The sequence below is a fragment of the Opisthocomus hoazin genome, chromosome 2, assembly GCF_030867145.1.
Source record: "Opisthocomus hoazin isolate bOpiHoa1 chromosome 2, bOpiHoa1.hap1, whole genome shotgun sequence".
In the NCBI taxonomy this organism is placed as follows: domain Eukaryota; kingdom Metazoa; phylum Chordata; class Aves; order Opisthocomiformes; family Opisthocomidae; genus Opisthocomus; species Opisthocomus hoazin.
The window spans coordinates 56,092,745-56,109,402 of NC_134415.1; the positions used below are offsets into that span (position 1 = coordinate 56,092,745).

The 16,658-nt window shown below is 40.4% G+C and overlaps 1 protein-coding gene across 3 annotated transcripts in view; it reads right to left on the bottom strand.

The window, feature by feature from the left end:
- Positions 1–1,672: 1,672 nt before the first annotated feature.
- EPM2A (EPM2A glucan phosphatase, laforin) overlaps positions 1,673–16,658 on the bottom strand; it is a 42,584-nt gene continuing 27,598 nt past the window's right edge. For all 3 annotated transcript variants that reach the window (XM_075413730.1, XM_075413731.1, XM_075413732.1), the window contains 2 exons: positions 5,007–5,248; positions 1,673–3,582 (listed from right to left, as the gene is read on the bottom strand). In XM_075413730.1, the coding sequence (XP_075269845.1) occupies positions 3,302–3,582; positions 5,007–5,248 (523 nt within the window). In that variant the 3' untranslated portion in view covers positions 1,673–3,301. The remainder of the gene's footprint in view (positions 3,583–5,006; positions 5,249–16,658) is intronic.

Consider the following 16,658-nt stretch of genomic DNA (forward strand, 5'->3'; position numbering starts at 1 on the left):
TGTTCTTCTCTAAATTTTGTAGCACTTTTATGACTAAAGTAGCCAGGAAACATACAAGTATATGAACAACAGACTGTCTTCATCCTTTCATCCAAATTACTAAAGAGGCTAGTCTGTGGAAACAGCTAATGATCCAATCAGCATAAAAACATATTACAAATTTGAATTCTAATAGATGATCTCTAGATGCAGATTTATCATGTAATTATACAGTTGCAGAAATGGAATATTTTTATATGATTGCTTTTTCTGTTGCTGTAGCCTCTTGCAATGTTCTCTTTAGCATTTAAATTCCTAGTTGCATTCAACAGACAGGGCTCTGAATGAATGTTACTCAACAGGGTGGACTTCAGTGAGGAAGGCCGGCAGGAAAAGTGGGAAGGCCATGAGGGGAAAAAGTATGCTACAAATAGGTACAAAGGGACTGCAAGCCATAGGATCTCTTCGCATTCTTTGTTAACATGATGTTGGCAAGTTTTTTTCATGTAGTTGATTGGCTAAGGCAATCTGTATACAATATAGTCACAGAATCATAGAATGGTTTGGGTTGGAAAGGACCTTAAAGATCATCTCGCTCCAATCCCCCTGCCATGGGGAGGGACACCTTCCACCAGAGCAGGGTGCTCAAAGCCCCATCCAACCTGACCTTCAACACTGCCAGGGAGGGGGCAGCCACAACTTCTCTGTCAACCTGTTCCAGGGCCTCACCACCCTCATAGGGAAGAATTTATTTCTTATATCTAGTCTAAACCTACCCTCTTTCATGTTAAAGCCATTACCCCCGTCCTACTCCTACATGCCCTTGCAAAAAGCCCTCCAGCAGTTCAGCAGGCAAGTAAACTGAAATGACAAAAAGCAGTGAATCAACAAACCCTTGCTAGGGCTTCCTTGAATCTATGGCTTCTGTATCACTTGAATTCCTGCCCTACAAATGAAGCACCAGTCTGCTTCTATTGACAATAAGGTCAGAATTAAGAAACAGCTAATACAGCATGGCTATACTTACTTAGTCATTGACTTACCTGTTTGTGCCATGTTAAGCACTGTTCAGTCCGAAGAGTCCTAAAAGAGAAATACAGTTAGCTGTGAAACAAGCACTAAACCCACATGTACTTGTCCCAACTTACATTGCACGTTGCATCGGATGGAAAGGATTGTCTGTCCGGGATGCTTGGAAATCTTAGCTTGTGGTTTCAAATATATCTCAACAGAAATGTAAAAGTTAAGCGAGTTCTACTCTCCACTTCTTCTGCCTCTCAGCACTTGATTTTGAGAGGTGCACAGTAGCATAATCTCATGATTTTTACTTTAAACTCGGTCAAAACAAGGTAACTCCCAGGTGGTCAGCTGTAGCTTTGCACATTTGCAGGAGCCCAACAGCTAGACAGCAGCACTGACACGCTGCCTCTGCTCTCCACATCGGGTGAGGAGAAGCAACCCCTTTTTTTGTTTTTGGAGGTACCAGAGGTGCCGTATCACCCATGTATCTTTGCTGTGCTGTTTTTTGAGATTTCCTCCTCAACAGCCCATCAAAACTGACACAGCATAGCAGACAAGAGATGGGTTGTTACTGTTAAAGTGGCTGGTCCCACCTCTATATAGAAATATCAGTCATGACCCTTTCTGCTACTCATGAAATTGGGAGCCAAAGACATACGACAAAATCGGCTGCTGGAACTGTCATTATGTTTTTATTAAATAGAGAACTTATCCATCTTCTAAACAGGCAGTGTTATTTCAAAGCAAAAATTCAGATTCAGTCATGATCAAAACCACCCATATAGAGTAACTTAAATAAACATTTTTCCTTTTGAAGATGATTGATGTATAGGATAAATAAAACGTATTTTATTGTCCTGGACATTCTCCATAAACACTTCATATCTAATAGTTTCTCCATTAAGCATTCAGATCATCAATATATATCAGCTAAACTACTCTAGCAGTGACTGTGTCTTTAGAGGAACAAGTTGGCTGGAAAAAATGAAATGTCACTGAAGAATAAACCTATAGGAACTAGGTTTCTTAATGTTTATGCATCCTTAATCCTCTGTTCCTTAGGAAATGCTTTCCCTCCCTTCTCTCTTGGACTTCACCTACAGCAAATTGGTTTTACCTGAGCAGGACTGGAAGCTGTTGGTGCCACTGCTTAGTTTAGCTAAGGGACCAAGCAGTACTGGAAAACATTTGGGATCATCCACAAAGCCAACGTTAGCCTACTAAGACCCTGAGAAACCCTCCTCAGAGTTGCTCTTTGCTCCTATACAGGAATGTATTTGCTTCACTTAGCTAAATCTAGCATCTGTGAACATCCACACACTGCTTCTGCAAGAAGTAGAGACTTCTGCTACTGTGAAGAAATTCATCTAGGTCAACAACCTAGGCTGTGGCATCAGTCATAAGCAGAGCCTTGTCATGGAGTTCCTATATGTCATGTTTTAGCCCAGTGGTTACTACTTAGATTGACTCGGCACCTAGGAAGCCCACTGTACAGCACTGTATGGACCAGAAGAGCAAAATCTATCTTTGACTTAGAGCTCTTACAGCCTAGGATAATGTAATAAATAGTAGTCCTTCCCTGCAACAGAGTAAGCCTGCAGCAACTGGAGCGGTTTCCTCTCTTCATGACACATCCCAGCATAAGCCCAATGTCATAAAAGAATATAGCTGTAACTCATAATATTTAATATTAACTAGATAGGCAAAGAAAGCATATTTTAGTTCAATGCATTAGATATTAAGCTTTTTGTTTAAGAAACTGAGTTGAAAAATCAGTTTCCTTCTGGTCTTTCTCATTAATGCTATTTTTCTACAAAATTACTAGAAAACACTTCAATAACGTACACTCCACCTAAAATAACTGAGCAGCTTTGACAATGATCAGCTCCGTATTAACCTGAACCTTAATCCAGTCAACCTTTGCACCTGCTTTTCTGAGAATGCCCTCTCTTCCTTGCCACTGAAATATTGCCATCTCTAACTATTTCACATCACGTCTTATTCAGTGTCTACCCTAAAACTTCAGTTCCTGTAGGCAAGTAGCTAAAAGAAAATCCTAAGTTTCCATTTGCAGAGTTTCTAGGTGTCATACTTGCAGTAAAAGGCTTGACAACATCAATCATATCAGCTTAAAGAAAGCAAACCAAAAATCCTCAAAGGCACTTTTTAACAAAACTCTCACGACTTTTACGACGAGCTTATAATCTGATGAGGAGAGGCAGGTGTCTGACTCCTGACTTCTAAGTCCTCGGGGTTCAAATGTAAGGATTCCTTTTCACCTTCCTTTTCCTCTTCTGCTTTTCTACTCTTGTACTTTGCATGAGGAACGAAGACGTCCAAATTTCTGGTAGAAATCATCTTCAGCACGATTCAGAGCTTCCTCGTCAATGTAGACAGCTGGTCTCCGGGAAGCCAAGAAGTACTGCACTTTCCTCAGGCTCCATCCCATCACGTACTTCAGCCAGCCACAGACAGCAGCTGTAGACCTGCCAACGCCAGCATTGCAATGAACGTAGACAGTGTGTCCATTCTCCAGCAGCCCGTGCAAGAGGCAGACAGCTTGTGGCAACATCTGTATTCTTCCTAAGGTTAAAAACAAGGCATGTTCGTTTCCATTTGAGAAAGCTGGGTTCATGGTTGAGATTATGACCGTGCAGCATGATGCACTATGAATCACAATGGCAAACCTGACACATTTTAGACTTTTCCTTTTTTTTTTTTTTTTTTTTTGTCAAATGACTTTCTACCCTAAACTTTGTTTCTTCTGGCAACACAGATTCGGATCACACAAAATCTTTAAAATGCCCCATGTCTTCTCTAAATACACATTCTGATCAACACTGGACATGTGTGGCGTATTCATTTTCACAGGGACTGAGATAAGGCAGCAAAGTACATCAAACAGTACATCTTCTATAGCATTAAAGTTAGCAAGCCAAAAGTGCAATATTTTTTAGTACCAGAGGTTTGTGAAGGTACCTATCTACTGCTGCTTTCCAAAATACTGTAATGAGGGCCATTATGTCAAGAAGTGAGGGAGTTACAGAACTAGAGTATTCTCCTGTACAACTTCATGCTGTTCTGATTTTATTGTGTACTAAGCATATGGTTAAGCAACACAGAACAGTCTTTCTCACTCCCAAAGGGATGACTATACCATATTTTCTGATGTCTTTCTCCCTGCTACCCCGGGAACTGAAGCTGCAAACATCAGAGCCTAACTTCTCCTCATGGCACAGATGAGCACTGACATAAAGCCCTTTCAAATCCCCGTTTTAAGGTCTCCTGTCTTCCCTGATGTCCTATTACTGATATGACAATTCCCTACTTGTGGCAGCAGTATTTCACACTGTTGAAAGCACTCTCCTGGTGAAAAAGCACTCACTCAAAAACGTGCACATTTTCTAACCTACTGGTTGGAAATAAGATTTTGGAGCATTCCAACAGAGGAATTAAAAATAATAATTTATGTTACAACATGAGATGCTATGGGTATCCTAAATTAATTACAAATAATTATCTAAATTACCAAGATCATTTATCTCAGTATCAGACTGGGATACTATAGTTAAAGAAAAATTATTTGTTGGAGGAAGGGAATAGCAGAGACAGACATACAGTATTGTCTCTCCATTTTTAACCAGCAAGGATGGCAAGCTGTCCTGCTGTGCAAGCCCACAGTCTTCCACCTACACAGCATATTTTCATTATATGGCTGAATTCAAGCTGAAAGCAAAACCAGTCAAGCAGATATCAATGTTGGATGGCTTTAAACTCAAATACCCATATACCGCCAGACACAAAGTACTTTCAATGGCCTCTCCGCCTACAAGAAAATATGAGTAATTTGTTAGAGACAACACACGCACAAAAACTACTCCTTGCGCATTAGCTATACTTTTACACAAAATTTACACAGAAAAAAACCCCAGTCATGAAAGTGACAGTTCAGTAACTCAAAGGGTTTGTTACTACTAATTTAGCTGCAACAGTGGCCTGAGCATTACCTTCAGTGCTCATGTCTGGGGTTGGCATCCAGACATAAGCCAGACCTTCCTCTTTATACAGTCTCATGAGGATTTCGGGGCTCATGGGTTCTGGGTAGCGGTTGCAGCCCCAGGAATTCTGAACAATGTCCCATTCGGTCTGGAAGTTCATCACAGCTGTAACACCCAGCTCGTGCTTCAGCTTGACAGTCACGTGCTCCAGCTGCCGAGGGCAACTTCCCAGCCAGATGTTTGGCAGAATTCTAGCATTGAGAAAACATTGCAGTGGGATTGATTAAAATATTTTAACAAAGAAACTGTCAAGCTCAGTCGCATTCCAGCTCCAAACCTGCTTAGCATCATCACACAATCACTGCTAAGTGAGGCCTTTTTGTGTCATGCAGTAGTCAGCTTATTTCATTACAGTTGAGTTGGTAATGTTTGGTGCCGGGGATCAAGTTCCTACCCTACCACAAAGAGCCAGATGGCCTGAGAAAAAATTCAGAGCATAATTAGTAGCACAGGTCTGCAAGGCATCCATCATTAAGCTTGCAGTGGAGACTTACTAACATCACAGATTAGAAGAAGAAAACTCTGAAGATTCATGCAATTTGCACCAAAAAAAAAGAGACCTAAAAGATTCACATGATCCAGATCTGAATTACTTTAGTAATAAGCCAAACGCATAAAACTCTTCCAGCTTCATAGCTACCACAGTAATGAGGAAAGCAGACCTAAAAAAACCCCCAAACTTAGACTACCCTTTTGTGAGGAAACTCGAAAATGAAAGAGTAATTTTCTTCTCAATTTTCTCTGTTCGTGTGGAGTCTAGTGGGAACCAAATGCAGAATTACAATACATTTCTAGCTTCCCTCAAGGCCTGAAGAACTAGAAATTTTGCAAGAAAATGGAAGAGTTGTGTAGGATGGATAAACATCCGTATTTTCAGTACTTATCTAAATCAAAGCTCAAGACTTCTACAGTTTTCCTATTGTTAACTATCATAAAATTATTGTATGTCTCCACAGATTTTGACATAAATATAAACTGAATATTAAGCAGCTTGTTTTCAAATGATGATTTTTAATCTGCACATGCAGTTAAACTGATGGTATCTTCAATGGATTATTTACACGCACAAATTATTAGTGATCATTTTTTTTGTTTGCATACGCTTCTATTTTGAACATGCAATCCACAAACTACACAAAATATCCCTGCAGTTGAACACAGAGCTTTGAAAATATTATTAGCTGCAAAAAAGTGAAGCCAATGTACAACAAAAGCAAGATCCTCAAAACTGAAATGTCTGCCATGCATTTCTTACGGTTTTTTCCAATTTCAATCTCAGAGACAAATAAGAAAAGTTTTATGTTTATTCAGCAGCTGTTACTCCTATAAACAGCCCTTAAATCTTTAGGCAGCTATTTCCATTCCACGATCACCATAATAAGTGCTTACTAGCATTTAATTAAGACCTGTAATTGATAATGATTAAATCCTGCTATGTTACTCCTGAAGGATTGTCAGAAAGAAAAATCCAAATCCAGGAAGCACTTATTACTATCCTGTATTTTAACTGTATCCACGGTGAGCTTCATACCAGCCACAAAAACATGGCCTTTGGCCTTAACAGCCCCTGTTTCACTGAGACAACGCGCTCGACCTCAGTATACGGCAACGGAGTCCAATTTAGACAAATATATTACATAGCAAATAAACATTTCAACCACGTTTCAACAGTGAGATTGTTTAAAGAGATTTGACTTAGTTGTTGTTTCACACCCATGTTCTGGTCTAGTATCTGGTTAGAGTATTTCCCACTGCTAATAGCAAATGCATTTGTTCCTAAGCGGCAAGTAAGCTTTAACCCAAAATTTCAGAAATAAAGATTTACACCTTGAAGTCCTTTCCTTTGCCACTTTTTGCACACTCCTGAACACTACCTTTCTCAACAAGAGAAGACATGGAAATAAAGAAGTTCTAATACACAGTCTCTGGATTTCTTAAGCTACAAGTTAAATTCAGTTCATTTATTAAGAAATATTATCCAGTGGACTCCATGGCAACTTGAAGGAAATACAATAAAGCACAACAATTGTGTATTACCATTATGCTCAAGGCACAGCCCCACAGGAAGGAAGCTTCACAAAATTGCCCAACATTCAGCATAACCAGCCAGGGCAGTCCCACTGACCAGAGGGATTAGCGACGGCCCACTGCAACAACTGCTTCACTGCCCCACTTCCCACGTGCCAGATCCACAGCAAACCCCATCCTAACCTGAAAGAGTGGCTGCTGTCAGACTTCTGCCACAGGGATCCGCCGCAACAATCAGAGCATCTCAAGGTGGCGAATGTAAGTTAAAGTGCCCTAACAGACACTGACGAGTGGCTGGAGATGAGCAATGCCCACAAAACTCCACATCCAGGAAAAAAAAATTGCAATATCACTAATACCTTGTGACAATATGAAGATATTCTTTCAAAAATAAGACCATTAGTCCTTCCTTCAAAGGCTCTCCTGGACACTCATGCATCTGTAATTCTCTTGATTTTTTTGGAAATATCTAATAGAATAAGTTACCTTGACAGGAGAGCAAAAGTGTGTTTTCTAGCATTTGATTGAATCAGGAGTGACTAAAGAGTTCCTGAGATACATAAAATTCTGGGTAGTACTCTTGCTTACAGACAAATCAGTGCTTCATGACATTTTCCCCAATGATTATTTAGTGGGCAAACATCACAGCTGCGCTATGTGAAAGACCACTGGGATATACACCACATGTTTATTCTGTTTTCGTAGCCTAAAAGGTCTTGTCCATGACGAGACCTCCTGTATTTCACAATAACAATTGCATTTACCAAAGAATCTGATGGGTTTACCAAGTTTTTATCCCTGTCTTTCCCTATAATTAACCAAACTAGTGGTAGCATTCAGTGAATGACCAAAACAACGTATTTAGGACAGCCAATTCTTGTGAATTATTTTTCTGATCAGGTCCTAGAGTTTAGCCTTTGAGAGGATCAAGATGCAGCCTTGGCCTTTGTCTTCAAGTCCCTTATTCACCCACCTCCAAAGGACTGTAAACTCTTAGTCTTGCTGGACAGGGCTTAACTGTTCTTTTACCAGGAAAAGAGTCCACGCAGAAAACAGTACTGCAGAGCTGTCCCATAGGCCAATTTATGTAAAAATCCTGGGAAAATCCTATGGCATATTACCTCTATTTCCTTTTGGCTTTATCTGGTTCATACCTCAACTTTGTCTTACATGAAAAGGAAAGAATGAAAGGGTCAGTGCACATGCAAGTAGAGAAACTGATTAAGAGTTTAGCAGCTGTATTTTATATATAGATTTTCAATAGCCCTATGGAAACATACATATTAGACAAAGCAAGAAAGTGATAATTTCATTTTTTACATCTCTTTCCTTAATAATATGCCTTTTAGTTTTCCTTTTCCAGTGTGGCCTTTCTGCTTTAAGTTGCCACTGTACTTCAGTAGGTAACCAGGTTTTAGCCACAAGAGTATCTGGCAAGGGAAAGACCTCTTTTACTTTCGCCCCTCAGCTGTCATGTAACACTGCTCTGAGCTCTCCAACAACTGCCGCTTTCCAGCTAATGGTTGCTTTCCAGCAGCATATTAAGTGATCCCTACGTACAGTTCAAAAAACATTTAGAGACTATGTATCATCGATAAACCTATAATCTTTTCAGCCATTAACCCCTGTCATATTCCCCAAATATCACAACAGCATGGTGTTTTAACAAAATTCTACTTTTAATAGAAAACCAGCACTTTTTCATTGTACCTGTTAACTCCCTGCGTTACCAAGGATAACAAACCATGCTTGCTCCCAGAAGACAGGGTCAATTCAGTCACAGTTTATCAATGAAGAAATCACCTAGAGTAACATCAAAAATATTCAGCTAACTTCAGAGATTAAGACTTGTAGATTATCTAAAAGCCCTTGCTTTAACGCTATTTTCTGTAAAGTTACTTTCAACCTGCCCTACACTTCAGTTCTCCATCAGTAATACGGAATAATATTTACCTACTTCAAGCAGACTTTTGGGGATTAAACGAATGAATGGGAGAAGCTTGAATTTGTGGTAACAAGGACTAAATATTAGGCAGGTGTCTGCTCAATTTGCTTGATTTACGGAGCCCAGACTGAAGGCTGATGTGTTAAAAACGTGCCTTTTGACTTCTAAACTGACAAAACCAACAACGATTTATAATTACCAGGGAATAAATATGGAACACCCTGAAATCACTTGTATGGTTGTTTTCCAGCTGTCATCACACTTAAATTATTTTTAATGATGCAGATATATATTGCACTTGGTCGCTTCCCTCCAGGACCCTGCACAGCCTAGATTAAATTATAACAATTCACAATGAATGCATCTGAAACAACAAATGCATTCCGTTTAATCAATGCATAGTCTTCCCATCCTTACGAGGTAAATGAGTCTGAGGCAATGAAAGATCAGCATTCTGACACTTTTTTTTAAATGCTGCAGATTGTAATTTTCAGGCTAGAGGAAATGTTCTCAAAGAGCGACGCACCATACCTTTCAATCTTAGACCTCCACAGACAGTACAAAACCAACCCAGCAACTGCAGATGTAGGGAGCTCATTCACAGCGAGGGTGACCTGCCCGAGGGGAAGATGTTTGGTGTGGCACTGGCACAGATTGCCCAGAGAGGCGATAAATGCCCCATCCCTGGAAACATTTGAGGCCAGGTTGGACGGGGCTTTGAGCAACCTGATCTAGTGGAAGATGTCTCTGCTCACTGCAGGTGAGTTGGACTAGATGGCCTTTAAAGGCCTCTTCCAACCTAAAGCATTCAATGATTCTATGATACCCGACTACCGCATTGGGCTGTCAACTCCTCCTCCATCCGTGACACAGATGTCTACGCTGCTTCTTAAGCAGCTCCTGTGTTACTTTTGTTGACAGTGGTTTAAGGCAAACAGGCACCAAACTTGAATTTCCTTAAAATGCTGAGCTGTAAATGGGGATGACTTAGTTACTGTTTCCAGATCTGTTCAATCACTGGTGTACTAGAAGCAGGCATCCTACAATCTCTCCTAAAGTCAGTCAACCCTCCTAAGGAGTCACAGTTCTTACAGAAAAGGGTATGATTCAAGCCTTTGGGGAATATGTTTCACCAAAAGACCTATCAGGTACAATATTTCAGATGTTCTTTTATCCCTATAGTTGCCAGCTTTAATCAAGAAAGGACTTTGCCAAACTAAGGAAAGATACTAAGGTATTTTTCATTGGTTGTTGGAAACAGACTGATCCATCAACCATGCCATTTGTTTATATCAGTAATATCTTTGACCAAGGTCCAGTGTATTATTTTAACTTAAAAGTAATGGATTCATCCTTCAGCGCCAGGTCAACATGTAGCCTGATGGCAAAGCTTGCAATTCAGTCATTTGTCTGCACTAGACTTCCTTGGATCCCAGTAGGCATCTGATGACAGCAAGAGGAGCACTAACACATACATATAAAAAGATCAGTTTAGCTGAAACAACAAACAAAATAATGGTTAAATAGGCTGTATCCTCCCCTTAGGCCATTTACTAAAGGTGTAGCATGCAACTACAGCTACACGTAACTAGCAGCAAAACTTATTTTTCATTCCTAGAAGAGCGACATATATAATTCACTCCATTTACCCCCAGCATTTTGTGATGCCTGTATGCATACAGAGTGGTTTTTGTCCTGATATAGTGCTGTTACCCTGACACCACCACAAGCAAGCAGCCCAAGGGGCACGTAGGCCTAAAGCACAACTCAGTAGAGATGTTTTTGCAGCACTCTAACTACTGGAGACTGCTTCCAGTTACAGTGCATTCCTATTTCCTCCCCTGGTGGCACTGGAGTAGGAACTGGTTCAGAAGTTTTTTTATAAGGTGGATTTTTAATGGAACATGATGATATGTCTGAACCAAAAACTTGCATTGAAACTTTCTACTTTTAACCAAATTTAAACTAGTTCAAGGACCAAATGTCTGATAAGGAATACAGGGAGACAGAGGAATAGCAGCAAAAAAATTCCTACCTCTCTTTCCCTCTCTCTCATTTGACACAAAAGAGATTTCCAAAAGCATTGCTTTGGGCACATTCAAAATGAGAATATAGGAAATCCTACCAGCTGTAGCGGAGATGCTCTTTCATCTTTTCTCTACCCTCTGCCTTGTGACAAGGCACATCACTTTAAATCGTCATACCATTGGATTATGATGACCCAGAACTATCATCTTGTGTGTGCTCCTTCTTTTACCATTGGCACCCTTTTAGTAACACATAGCAGCTTTTCCTTAGGTACATGCATGCCTCTTCTGGGCCTTCCTTGCTCTTTTCTCCTGAACCTGTGACAGTGAAAATACTAAGAGCACTTGCTAGAAGTCAGATGAGGTTCCTGCACCTTTGTCAAAGCAATCTAGAAATGTTACTTAGATTGCTATCTAGCATCCTGAAATGCATTTACAAACAGACAAAGGTTTTCAAGTGCCCAAATTCTGCTCTCCAGTGGAAGATCTGGACACGTTCAAAATTTGCTTGATAAGTAGAAAGCACACTGATAACTATTGTTTTCTTCAGAAATGTTTTCCTGATGTTCAACATGAATAACAGAGTCACAGATCACAGTGACTTCTTGTCTCCACAAAGGACACAGATTATTCCTTCCACTCTACAAAATCCATTTACTTATCTGATAATTACTAACACACACATACACAGCCCTGTATTCTTCTCACACACACACACACACACTTGCTTGTCATATATTCAAAGCATTTGACGATTCTTGTTTGCTTTTGGACTCTCCAGCTGGTCAGCATCTTTCTTAAAATGTTATGTCCAGTACTGAAAAGAGGTCTCACCATTTCTGAGCAGAACTGAAGATGAGTTACTTCTTGTGCCTCAAAGGCAATATCCCTATTTATAGTTCCCCAGTTGTCTTTTTACAGCATGACACTGCTGACCTATATTCAACATGGAATTCTGTTGCAAGTTAAGATCTCTCACAGGAGACGAACCTGCTCAAGGAGAGAGTAAAATGTGCCCAAAACAAAATCATTTCAGAGTTTGTTACAACCACAAGTGGTATCAAATAAAACTAAATGAATATGCAGCAAAGGAGAAGATGAAATTCACAGTTGATGAATGCATCTCACTAATACGTCTTGGAAAAAATAATCTCAGTCACTCACACACATCACTGGGTTTTAAGTTAACTATAATCAATTAGAAAGGGAAACAGTATGCTTGCAATGATGCTTTGTGAAACTGTTGCTTTATAAAGAGGTCAAAGGGGTAATATTAGCCTGTACATAGACATGAACAGAAAATAACAGAAAATTTATAGTAACCTTCTAAAAATCAATGATCCCATTCCATACGCTCCAATTATGAACTTCTATTAACTATTTTATTGCATCAAAAAAGATATAGAAAAATGAAAACATTCAAAATACAGGAGATGCCAGCTATTCCTTGTGAAAATACTTTCAAATGAGGGCAGACTAAGAATTTAGCATTTTTAAGAGGGAATTGGATGACTGCTTAAAGATAAAATATATGGGAGGGGCAAATCAACTGGCCCTATCTATATAAAAGGGGTAAAAAATCTCAACTTCTATATAGTTCCAACTATATAGCAAAAACTAAGAGATGAGAAAAATGTCAGATTTTCTTTTGTAATCATTTTTTTATTCTTGCATCTACCTCCAAAATACTGACAACATAGGCAGAAATCAAAACAGAATACTCCCTGGTTTGGTCTTGTACAAGAATTTTGGTTTCTTTACATTCTCTTCAAACAAAGGACAGAGAGATATCTCAGCAAAATGCCTCCTTCCCAGTGAAAAAATAATGTAGAACTGAGGGGTTATGACACTGACATTTCATTGCATGTTGCACAGGCCATGTGGGTAGATGGCTGTGGTCTTAGTCCCTTCTTCTGCTGGCTTACTGCGAAAGTCTCCTTGCAGAAGACAAGCTGACGGAGGCTTTGTGATGGGAGGCTCGACTTAAGCAGGATTGACTGAACACAGTCTGATGCACTCAATTGCCCAGCATGCAGACAAGCACTACAGGATGGAGCAGGAGAGCAAGGCTTGATGATACTACTGTCTAACTCACAGAACACCAAGATCTAATAGCCAGGCTTAATAAGATCACTCTTATCAATAAAGATGGATTAAATGGCCATAACCTTAGCAGAAGTCATCAGAGAAAAGCGCTGATTAATGATAAAACTATATCCTACTGAAATGACACAGCTGCAGACCTTGTAAAAACTACTTCTACTTTTCAACAAAAAATTGCTTTTACCTAAAAGCCAAATGTAGAAGGAGCACAAGTCATTGCTTATAAATTTGTTCTGCTTTACCACTGAAAGAGTGCAGTTTATTGTGAAGTTGAGAATTCTACTTCAGGGCTTTAACTGAGGAGAATTAAATAGACTACAATGTAGTTCCAAGGTGGTTTTTTTCTTCTTCTTCTTATTTGGCACTGTGACGTAAAGTAATTAAGCTCTGGCAAGTTTTCTTCTTAGATGTAATTCGGACTACTTATTTAGCCTCTCACATGGGAGCAGACTTGGCAACTAAAAAGAAACACCTGCTTCTATCACTTTAGAACAACACTTTGTCAGCTTAGCAATATGCAAAGTTTCTCAAGTCCTTGAATTTCGTGTTATGCTTAATAGTATCTTATTTATCCCATGTTCAAGAATTTATGCATGAATGTGGCCTCAGACTACCTCATTTGCTGATATGCAGAGCAAATAAGCCATTAAGATTTGACCTCAAGCTGACAACGCGCTAAAATGAAAACAGGTAAGAATAATATCAAACCAATAACTGAATTATAAGGTTACCCAGACATTCAGCTACACAGCAGTTCCAGTGGAACAGTGCCCTCGGGTTCTTCTCGGGTTCATCTTAGGAGGAGATTCGGGTTCAAACAGTGCCCTCAGGTTCTTCTTAAGAGGAGATGTCCATAGCATCAGCTTGGTGGCACAAAAGGGCTTGGTTGTCCCCTTTTCACCCAGCAATCTGCATTTACTGCAGGTGGCATGGTGCACTCTTTAGGTTAGGAGACAAGAAGCAACTGTGTTAATGCCTAAGCACAGCTCTCCTCCTCATTCATAACCTTCTGGTGGGTTCTGACTCTGGGAAGGCCTGTAGGCTATGCCTGCCTCATAGATTGTCCTGGCTTTAAATGCACCAGGGACACAGGATAAGAAGGATCCATGTGAGTATAATTAAAGTCAATCACGTGAGAGCTTTAGTCTAGGTGGATACACAAAGCTTTCTGTTTATGGCCCATTTTCTCCTTCCACAGCAACCCCAAATATTCCCTTACAAGAAGCATAAGAGCTTTATTAGAAGAAACTCACAAAAATATCTTACAAGGACAGCTGGAGAGATCAAGGGCATTTCTAACATCCTACACCCTGTCTCAGCTGGGAACGTACAGAATAACAGAATCATAGAAAGTTTTGGGTCGGAAGGGACTCCTAGAGGTCATCTAGTCCAACCCCCCCACAGCGAGCAGGGACACCGCTAACTAGATCAGGTTGCTCAGAGCCCTGTCCAACCTGGTCTTGAACGTTTCCAGGGATGGGGCCTCCACTACCTCTCCTGGCAATCCGTTCCAGTGTTTCACCACCCTCATTGTGAAGAATTTCTTCCTTATATCTAGCCTAAACCTACCCTGTTTTAGTTTAAAACCATTACCCCTCGTCCTGTCACTGCTGTCTCTACTAAAAAGATTGTCCCCATCTTTCCTATAGGCTCCCTTTAAGTACTGAAAGGCTGCAATCAGGTCTCCCCGCAGCCTTCTCTTCTCCAGGCTGAACAAGCCCAACTCTCTCAGCCTGTCCTCACAGGAGAGGTGCTCCAGCCGTCGGATCGTTTTTGTAGCCCTCCTTTGGACCCGCTCCAACAGTTCCACGTCCTTCTTGTGCTGAGGGATCCAGAGCTGAACGCAGTACTCCAGGTGAGGTCTCACCAGAGCAGAGTAGAGGGGCAGAATCACCTCTCTCGACCTGCTGGCCACGCTTCTCTTGATGCATCCCCGGACACGGTTGGCCCTCTGGGCTGCCAGCGCACGTTGCCGGCTCATGTCCAGCCTTTCGTCTATCAGTACCCCCAAGTCCCTCTCAGCAGGGCTGCTCTCGATCCTTTCATCCCCCAGCCTGTATTGATACCGGGGATTACCCCGATGCAGATGCAGGACCTTGCTAGACAACCGGGAAGTAAACCACATCCCATACTGCAAAAATGACAATAATACTTGGATAAATAAGCAGCAGCACTATGTCCAAGTGTTGTATTCAGTACTGGTAGACCATCATCAAGAGGAATGGGAAGAAGGAAGAGAAACACCTGGAGAACCCAGCAGAGTGTACCAGAACACTCACAAACCTAGAAGACAAGTTTTCACATAAAAGACTGAAAGAACCAAGGATTAACATCAAAATGAAGTTACTGAGATGTTCCAACCTCAAGCGCTGTGATTCTGGGAAAAAGGATAGAAGTTTCCAAGCATATGAGAGATGGCTATAAAGGGGCAGGACACTAATTTGTTCTCCAAGTCTGCTGCGGAGAGGGCAAGACGACATGAATTTAAATTGCGCTAGGAAAACTTAAGCTGAGATTAGAAAAGCTTTTTAATGTTAGGAATAGTGAAGTAATTGAATGGATGAATAACAGGGCTGTAGAGTCTCATCACTGAGATGAGATCATATTTATTATCAGGCTGGATAAACCTGGAATGATTTAAATATAATTGAGACTACGTTAGAGCAAGGAAATGGACTGGATGTTTTCTGAAGTCTTTTTGAGCCCATGATCTATGATACTATAACCATAAACTTTAATTTCCATCTCTGGGATCACTACCTATGTTAATTTATCAAGCTCCATCTTGAAATAATTTAGGTTCCTTGTCCTCCCTACTGTACTTAAAAGGTCGTGTCAGTATTCAGACAGCATTCCTTTGATGTCAGAAGCCTTGTTCTAATTTACACTCTAAATTCATTCAGAAGCAATTAATATCCATTTGATCTTAAAGTAGGTTCAATTTCAATAATTCTTCTTCTTCCTTTGTACTAATTCCTGAATGTCTTTTACAAATAATAATATCTCCTTTTTCTCAGTCTTCACTTAACTATGCTGCTTATCTCAGACGGCAGTAGTAGTCAAGCTATGGTAGCACAGAGTTCCTTGCAAGCCAGTTTATTTTGCTCAAACTCCAGCGCCACAAAAGCTACACAGCCTGCAGAAAATGTCCTCATTCATTCCAGGTTAGCTCAGGTATCTCTACTTTTCAGTGGGATCTATGATGAGGGCAATTTTTATGTCAGGGAACCCTGACATAGAAACAGAAAAGACTTACTTCATTTTGCATTTTAAATGGGTTTGCAAAACCAAACTTGCTATTCCCATTCCTCCTGTGATGCAAAGAGGATGTAAAGTTCTCCTAACACGAAACCTTGAGAATTCTTTTTGTGGGCTATCTCCTGACCACAAAGTTTCTGTGAGGAAGGAAACACAAAAGAGGCAGTGTATTCCCATTAACAGGCATTGCACCATTACCTCGAAGGTCAGTTACTGATAGACAAGATAAACCAGCCTCAT